General features: G+C 35.6%; 1 protein-coding gene across 3 annotated transcripts; it reads right to left on the minus strand.

The window, feature by feature from the left end:
- Positions 1-403: 403 nt before the first annotated feature.
- Positions 404-6,958, minus strand: LOC116168515 (arylsulfatase B-like). Of its 3 annotated transcripts, none has more exons than XM_031484404.1 (6): positions 6,748-6,958; positions 2,538-2,697; positions 1,957-2,484; positions 1,741-1,901; positions 843-1,682; positions 404-771 (listed from the first exon to the last, which is right to left on the minus strand). In XM_031484404.1, the coding sequence occupies exons 1-6, from the start codon at positions 6,844-6,846 to the stop codon at positions 721-723; spliced, it is 1,839 nt and encodes a 612-aa protein (XP_031340264.1). In that variant the 5' UTR covers positions 6,847-6,958; the 3' UTR covers positions 404-720. The 3 variants fall into 3 exon arrangements, with proteins under 3 accessions (XP_031340264.1, XP_031340263.1, XP_031340262.1); XM_031484403.1 differs by having other exon boundaries at positions 404-1,682; positions 1,957-2,212; positions 2,258-2,484; positions 6,748-6,954; XM_031484402.1 differs by having other exon boundaries at positions 404-1,682; positions 6,748-6,957.
- Between the last annotated feature and the right edge of the window lie 2,446 nt (positions 6,959-9,404).

Genomic DNA, 9,404 nt, shown 5'->3' on the forward strand with positions numbered 1-9,404 from the left:
TTCATTTTCTAATCGATCTAGAACAAATCAACAGGCTCTTTGCTATATATTTTTGTAATTTGTTCACAGTACCTCCTAATATAATTTTAAAGCAGCGATATTTGTGTCACTTCTGCCAGTTCTAATTTTCAAGCCAAATTCATTTTTCTATTGATCCAGTTTGTCTACTGTACCTCTTAGTATGATCAAATGACCCTAATTTTTCTCATGGATTTTTTAGGCAAACACTCGTATTTTTGATAGTTTTTTAATTCAATTTAATTTAATTTTTGAATCACGTATGTTTTTGCAATATTCTGACAATGATTTGATTTCAGATGGAAAGTGAAAAGTTTTTGATTCGAACTACTCCCACTGAGGAAAATGTTGCTCTTGATTTCTCTATAAAAAACATTTCTTCACAGTTAAAACATTATCTTTTAATAAATAGAAATACCAAACGATCTAACTACATATTTAATTACTATGTACAAGAAATTTTCCTATCACTATGTAATGTACACAATACATGTTGTAGTACTAGAATACCGATACAGACCTACCTAATATTGACAAACGAATAAAGTTACTTTCATTCTGAAAATAACCAATTCTTAAACTAATAAAAAGCATACTTTCCAATTTCTTTTAAAATTGTAAGATGCCAAAACGACTAGTTGCTATCAATCTTCTTCATCAGAACGTTGCTCTTCAATTTCTCTCATCGATTTTGAAGGGATTTTATCTGTTTCGTTTGCTGATCTTGATTGCTTTTTTAACACGTTTGATTTCCTAACCGAGTGAATGATAATTCCAGTTAGAGTTAAAACGAAAGCTGCACAAGCGCTTCCTATTAATATTACCGCTATTGAAGACTGTGGTGTTTGCAAGGAGAGCTTAAACTTCTTTACCTCCTCATCATCTTGCCACGGTATCCAAGTGTCGTTCCAATTAAGCGGATCGGCCAATAAATCTCGGGGGGTATTTCGAATGTTGATCATAGTTTTCTTTACACGCATTAGCTGTTCTTCTAAGTTCATCAAAATCATCGGTCTCGTTTTTGCAAGGTTTACCATTTCGCATGGATCGTCTTTTACGTTAAAAAGACAAGGCGATTCCAATGGTTTGCATTTTGTGTTATCGTGTAGCTCCTCTGGGTTTAGTTCAGGGCAGGTTACTGTTGCCGATTTTCTCAATTCTGAAATGGTCTCTAATTTGAGTAGCTGCTTCGAAAAGTCAGATTTATTTGTCGCCTTTCCTAGCAATTCTTTTTCCTTGATTTGCATGGAAGTTATAACTCCTGCGATCGCCACAGCAGTTTCAGAATTTAAAACTAATCTTTGATCATACCCGTATTCCTTATCTTTTCCAGATGATCCGTACCAAAGGTCTTCTTTGGCCGGTGTTGTGCCATCGATGTATTTCCAATCGCCTCTACGAATCGCAGCGTAATTAACTACAGGATCAATGTTGTACAGAAGATCCGTGCGTGAACTATCGGCGTCTTCAGATATCGTCTTCCACATATCATGACCGTCGACGTCCTGCAATTCTGTTAAATTCAATCCAATAGCGGAATAAATTGTTGGCACCCAATCCGTCACGTGCATGACGTGTGTGTCTACTCTTTGGGGTTTTTTAATCAGCGGACTCCATATTGCCGCCACGCATCTTGTAGCACCCTCCCATGGTGAATTTTTAAGCTGTAAAAACCTATTTGTTATTAGAAAGTCTTGTTGCGCTTCTACTGTCAGTGCTTACGCCCCGTAAAGGATAGTTTGACCCAAAGTTTGGATGATGTGCACCTTTTGTCACAGCGCCATTATCCGAAAAAAATATGATTATTGAATTTTCCAGCATTTCTTTTTGCCTGAGCGCCGTGACGACTTTACCCACACTCTGGTCCATCATCGACATCATAGCTGGAAAGGGCAGCATTCTCTGTAGTATTAAGTCAATAAATGGTACTAATATTACCTGCATAAACACGTCTTTGGGGATCATCTATGTCGGAAAATTTTGCAACTTCTTCATCAGGAGCCTGCACTAAATTATCCGCATTACCAGAATGTACAGCTAAATGAGCCAAGTACATGAACATTGGTTTGCTAGTGTTGTGTCGATGTATAAGATTGACGGCTTCATCTGTAAACAAATTCGTCGAATATTTCCCTCTTGCGGTCCAATCGATTTCCATGTCACGTCTGAAATCGTACCCTAATTCCTCCGTTAGCTGAGAAAATGCAGCTGAGTACAAATAACGAAAATGTTCCCTTACCGTTCCGTGAGCCATGTGCGTGTAGTAATCCTGCAAACCCTGCCAGTAACCGTAATGCGAATCAAAACCGCGGAACGTTGGGGTGTACTCCTTTTTGAAGAACCCCAAATGCCATTTACCTATAGCATGTGTGGTGTAACCGTGATCTTTTAAACGCTGCGGCAAAATCTTCTCTTCCAGTCCCAGCCCCCATGGTTCGGATTCCAAAATGACTAAATGTTGCATACCTGCTCCATAAAAAATTGTATCCAGAATACTTCGAAGGGCAAGAATGCCTTACCCGTGTGAATGGGATATTTTCCGGTGAGGAATGCGGCACGTGATGGAGTACATAATGGTTGCACATAATGATTATTTAGCACAACTCCGTTGTAAGCCAAAGCATCAATGTTGGGGGTCGGAATTTGGTCACTTCCATGAAAACTAACGTCATTCCATCCCTAAAATTTGATTGAAAAATGAACTTTACAAAATTTTCAGTTTTATTTCATCCCGCCATCGCAGTTTAGAGTACCTACAGTAACTTTACACTTAAATAATGTAGGGGTGACTTTTGGAGAGAATGTAAGGGAAAGGAACCAGTCATTCGATTCCTGGGATACAAAAGATTTTTTTGTGTCATTCACTTTTTCCAAACTCTTTCAAGCTACCGAATTTTTTTCTTTAGTTTAAGGTTCTACGTCCTCCTTTTAGATTCTTCAACCCCTTTGTATATTCGGGTGCACGAGTTGGGTTTTCAGTTGGCATTCAGGTCCTTCAAATACTTCTGTTTCTTTTTAAATCGATTCAATTCCTATGGCTTCGTCTTATTGTTCCTACTTCAGATTTTTCGTATTCTTCAAACTTTGCCGACTCATTTTCCTCCAAATCTACATGTTTTCAAGTTCTTCGAATTTTTCCTTTTCTTCGGATGCTTATATCTTTTCGATTCTTAATCTCATTACATAGTAGTTTTTCCTGGGGAGCGAACTTTTTAGAGGGATAGTGTACTCTTAACTCATCAAATATACAGGGTGTTTACAGTCTTCTCTGTATCCTTTTAAGGAGCGGCAGTACAGCTCAAAAGGAGTCGACAAACCCCAAAACACCTTAGTAAAAGTTATTTAATAAGCGCGATAATATTTGTTTTATTTTTTACATTAAACGATTAATCTGTGTACAAATCTAGCAATCTACTACTTAATCAGCATTGTCCAATTGTTTTTAAGTTTGTTTATTTGACAGTAATAAGTTGTTATGACGACAACTAATTCGATATTAGAATATCGATGGACCATCGCGATTTTCGCTTTCAAAGAACAAGGCAAAAATAATACGATTTTCACCCAACAAAAGTGATAGTAAAGGTTAATTATCGATAACCTGTCAAATAAATAAACTTAAAAACAATTGGACAATGCTGATTAAGTAGTAGATTGCTAGATTTGTACACAGATTAATCGTTTAATGTAAAAAATAAAACAAATATGATCTCGCTTATTAAATAACTGTTACTAAAGTGTTTTGGATTTGTCGACTCCTTTTGGGCTGTACTGCCGCCCCTTAAAATGATACAGAGAAGACCGTAAACACCCTGCATACACAACAAATTTCGTGGAATTCTCTCCATTTTCGTTGTCCGCCCAAGAATTTCAGTGGAACTTTTATTTTCGAATTTTCAAAAACTAATTCCAGATTCGTGATTTTCACGTTCAAAAACCCCCAGATACCAAATTTCGTCGAAATCAGATTTTTTTGCACCCCCAGGTGGGGGGAAAGTATTTGAAATTGTAATTAAAAGATTGAAAAAGTAATTAAAATATTCAAAAGGTAATCAAAATACTAGGGAATGCAATCCCACAGCAAAATCTCAATCCCGGTATTTGCGGGATTGTTAGATGTTAATCCCGCGGGATCCCGGTATTTGCGCGATCCCGTAAAACCTTAAATAAATTGGCATATAAGCAATTCAGTGCGGTTAACTTCTGAATTAAAATAAATCGCTAATTATCACAATATTTAACAAAAAAGTACCTTCGGCCTAACTTAGAACTCAAAAACACCTCACCTGTAAAGCACAAAAAGGTGAACTTCTAAAGTGCCTCAAAAATCATAGTAAATTTTTAACGAAAAAAGTTTAACAATTATTTCAGTAATAACCGTAACATCAGTAATGATCTGCGTTATGCGTTTCATTAACAAAGTAAACACCTATTGGAAATGTATTTGAAGGTACTGAACAGACTCAAAACATACGCAAAACGTAATTAAAGTATTGAAAAGGTAATCAAGTAATTAAAAATTTCAGGTGTACACCATATTTAAGAGTTTTGCCCCTCACACCCTACGTCAAAATATCATATGATCTTTTTGTCGCAAATTTTGTATACCTTCCAAATTTCCAGACAGTTTTTTCTGAAATACACAAACTAACGGTTTTTTAAAAAACGATATTTTTTCTTTTTTTCAAAATTGGGGGGGGGCGGCGGTTGCGGGGGGAATTTTTGGTGGGATGTGAAAAATTTGGATTCGTAGACACAAAAAACATAAAACAAGCCTATGCCCAAAACTACCATGAATTTTGCCCCTAAAATTTAAAATTTTATATTCCTGGACTATTTGGGATTTCTGCCAGTGTCGTAAAGATTCAATTTTATTTTATGCTAGTCTTCAACCCCTGTGATTTGTGAATGTGACTACCCCGTTACAGGATGGTGAAGCAACTTAGGCTAAATAAGGTCCTAGTTCATTGGGGGGAACGGACTCTTAGACCACTTGCGAAGAAATGGAGGGCAGGTACAATAGGCTTTTGGTGTGCCTAAGTGGTACCCTAATTGAGACCTCCTGTGAATAGATAAATAGGTACCTACTAAAATAAAAGTTATGCAGTTGCGTTCCCAGAACTTTCTTAATTCACGAATTGCTATGAAAAGACCACCAAATCTCAATGTATATAACAAAGAATAAAATGAAATATTTAAATGACTACATAAGCATAAAAAATAAAAATTATAATAAATCCACGCAAAGCTATAAGCAAGTAGCGTCCGCATGATATTCGCCGAAATAGAAGGTCTATGATAATTGAGTAGTCCGGCGGAGACGAGCGAATCTACTGAGAAGCGAATAGTTCTGGGAGGAGTTTATCTAGAGGCGAGTTTTATAGGAATAATAATTGGAGATAATTTTGTCACCAAAATAAAAGTGAAGCTTTAAAATTTAGGTTTTCTTAAGTTCAATATGTTGGGGTTGAGTTTTTGCAAATTTTCTTTGCTGAATTTTGCTAAAGCGATTGGGAACCTAACGAGGGTCAAATTTCATTGGACACTTTCAAACGTAAATATTCTGTATCCTTGAGGGGAAAAACTTAAGCAGTTGGGAGTGGGGATATTCCAAGAGCTAATTTTCCGAAGGACACAAATTATTTACATGGAGGTAACCGCATTTTGAAAAATACTCTAGGCAAGTTTTTCGGGACGAATTTAACAGTGCGAGAACCTTTCGGGAAGAATTATATTGCAGGTCCTTAAGAAATATTCAAGTGCCATTAGTTTCCTAGAATTTTTCCGATTTTTCTCAAACGGCTCTAATTGGTAAGGTTCTTTGAATACGTCAAGTTTTTTTTCTGGGATATTCTCTCAAATCTTTAAATACTCTTTGCCTTCTTCCGTTGCGTCAAACTTTTTCAATACTTTTCCTTGGTATTTTTAATTTTAAATTTTTCAAATCTATCAGATCCTTTCAATTCATCATAAATTTTTTTGATTTTGAATTTTTCCGATTTCTCAGATTATTCATTTTATACGGTTCCATTGGGTTTCTTAGATTTTTTCAATCGTTACGGGTATAGCTCACATTAAAGATTGGTATTATTAGCGTCGAAAATATTCTTTAAATACGCGAGTGTGCGGTTTCACTAGTTTCTACTGCTACTAGAGACCGATGGGTTAGATAGGTACGATTTTTCAGCATTCGCTCTCTGCACCCCCAGCTACCCACTACACTTTTAAAAATAATTTGCATCCTCCATCAATACGCAGTTTAAAGGCCATACAATACTATTTCTGTGGCTTGAAGCTAAAAGGGCCAATGTCAAAATCTTCACATTTGAGAAAATTGCAGTTGAAGTTTTTGTCTAAAATACTTTTAACTACAGCTTAAGTTGTGTCCAAGCTTCACTTACCAACTTTGGCTCAGCATTTAATATGCACAGCTAAGAATTTTAGTTGAAGTATGCGAAATTGGAGTCCTCGATCAATTTGAAGCAAATCCTACGTTATCAATTTATTCTCGGTCGCGAAATTACAGCGACTGACCAATGACACTCAAAAATGAAAAATTTGATACTCGTTTTTGATTTTATTGTAATCTCTGAATTAAACACGAACACAACTACAAAATATTTAATGAAGTTAATCAAGCCATTTAAAAAATCGACCTCGCAGCTCGCTTGAATGCTTATTAGCATAACATGCTTAGCAGTAAACTAAAAAACTTAAATTCAAACTTACCAAATCATCTGCTACGATAACAATAATGTGTGGTTTAGACGAGGCAGCTAACACGGAACTGCAAAAAACTATCACACACGCTATTGGTAACGGTAACATGTTTTACGCACAAATCAATAATCAATCATGATTTTGAAAGCAATACTGCTACTTTCATTCAACATCCAAAGTGACTATTACAAATTCCATGTTAAATAGAGGGGGACCTAAACTGGATATAATTACTTATAATCAAATTTCACGTAAACCAATACCATTGAAGAATGTTTACCAGCTGAACGAGTAAAATAACAAGTTTACTATCGACGGTAATAGAGTATAAAATAATTAAAGTAGTGCGTAAAAATTAATAGCTATAAAAGTATTTATGTGAAGGACTTCATAGTGTTATACAATGAACTTTACAACTGAAACCTCTTCCGAGGAACAAAAGGTACCACCAAGTAAACAATTCCTAAGCTAATTTGAAGTTGGCATTTTCCTCGGTATTACTTATCTCAAATACCTACTTAAAGATAACAATTGCGAACTATATTAAAAAGAGAGGTGCTCGTCGTTGGTGCAATGTGCATCTAAAGGTTATAAATGGTAACGGTATAGACATGGTGTACGAGCACAAGGCCCAATCCGCCTCATCCGCCCTTATAGTACCTACTTGGGAAGTTTGGCTGGTAACAGACTAAAGAGACATAAAAAATGGTAGCCATAGTAAAACGTCACATTTTTACGTCATAACTTGCGCCAGACACATTACCTAAACCATAAAAGTAAATAAGTGATAAACGGATAAATTGCATAATCTTATCCAATGGGAATGGCTTCAGCGAGCAGGCGATCTGCACCCACAAAGTATTGTACTCCAAAACTAGTACCTATGGTCATTTCACCGAATGATCTAAATGGGAAGTGTAGGGTATGTGAGTTTGGTCCTAAGCTCGGTCCTAAGGTTCATTTCGGAAACTGTCCAGGTCAGAAATTTTTTAATCAATACCGATTGAAATAAGTATGTGACCTACCTAGTCAGTTTCCATAATGACGTAAAATTTAAATGTAAAAGTTAAATTACACGTGTCAATTTTTTCTGCAATTTTTTAGACTTACGGTAGTCCTTAAAATTGAAGGTCGCGGAAATACGTTTGCATGTGTCTATTTTAAGATAAATTTCAAGAAAATAAAATTGAAGGAAGTACATCAATTTTTCTTTACACTTTTTGGTAACTTTTTTGTGCTAGCAACTTACTGTCAAATGATTGTCATCAGGACTCTGTTCACCAGGAATAATGTCAAATTTTGGCGCTGCCAAAAATATGGAGGTATAGTTTGTTTTACCAGAAAACGTTGGGCCCAAAATCATTCTATCAGGACTTCATCAGCCCAAAGTTTTCGACTCCATTCAGCGAACACACGTGGTTGTCTATGGTCGTTTTTACCATTTTATCATTTACACGTGTTGTGGAATGCTATATCCTTCAATGATAATTTGGCATTTACTTCCTGTTGTGTTTTTTTTTCGTTTCATATCATCAGCCATGGTTACAATGAAAAATTAATTAAAATGTTATACTTACCTACTCGTAATTTTTCAGTATTCTCAGACCCTTTACAGTCTTGTCTTGCTGTCCGTCCGCCCGTCTGTCTCTAGATTATGTCCCACAATTCTTAGGTGTGCAACAATTGAATACAACCTCTCTTTTTGTGGTTCAGGTGAAAAGTTTTGAGCAAAACGCACCCAGAATTGTTATTTATACACCAAATTGGGTTGGAAACTGCATGTGTATTGATTAAAATGTGCGTCAAATGCTTTCTGTTAATTCGAGTATTCGATGCCTAGGAGATGAATTTTTTTTGGCAAGACAGACGTTTTAAATCCAAACAAATTGCGATTTAAACATATTTTTAGTGCAGGAATTCTGATGCATCAGGCGATCAAAAATCGTTGGTGGTTGAATAAATTAACCACGACTCATAATCCCACTAATTTCTTTGGTCAACTTGAACCGAATTTTCTTTTTTGGGGGTTGAGAATAGAAACAAAGTTTCTGATCTCTAGGGATAGGTAAAACAGGGTACCTTTACTTGAGTTTATTTTTACCGATGATATTTCTGTGTAGTTACAGAAAGTATTTTTCGTGAGATTATATCTTAACATAATATGTCACTGACTCCTACCGTGATTGCATTGGAGAAACTTTAAAACGCATTTGTTCAAGAAGTGCATTTTCAAGAATGATTCACATTTCGTGAATGCTAATTCGTAATGTAATCAGACTTATCCGTCAACAGGTAATTGAATATGCGTACTAAGAAACACTTTATTGATAAGTTGATAAATTGTTCCCAGTTGCGCATATTGAATCTTTTATGGACGGATAAACCCATATTTCGTTTCAGTAGCATATTATAAATTATGATATATTTGGAAAAATGAGTATTCAGATTTCAAAATGTATCGTAGAATTGTAAATTGCTACATAATCTATTGCATTACGTGCTCTACTGCTTACACGTGCTATATTACATACACGTGCATTTTCCCTTACATTATAATTGCAGATAGGTACTCTTGCTTTTGAAATGCTGCATCATCCAATAAAGCAATGATATAATTATTATTATGATATATATAGAGGATGCTCTATTTAAAAATAAATGTCGTC

This window comes from Photinus pyralis, unplaced genomic scaffold (genome assembly GCF_008802855.1).
Source record: "Photinus pyralis isolate 1611_PpyrPB1 unplaced genomic scaffold, Ppyr1.3 Ppyr1.4_LG4, whole genome shotgun sequence".
NCBI lineage: Eukaryota > Metazoa > Arthropoda > Insecta > Coleoptera > Lampyridae > Photinus > Photinus pyralis.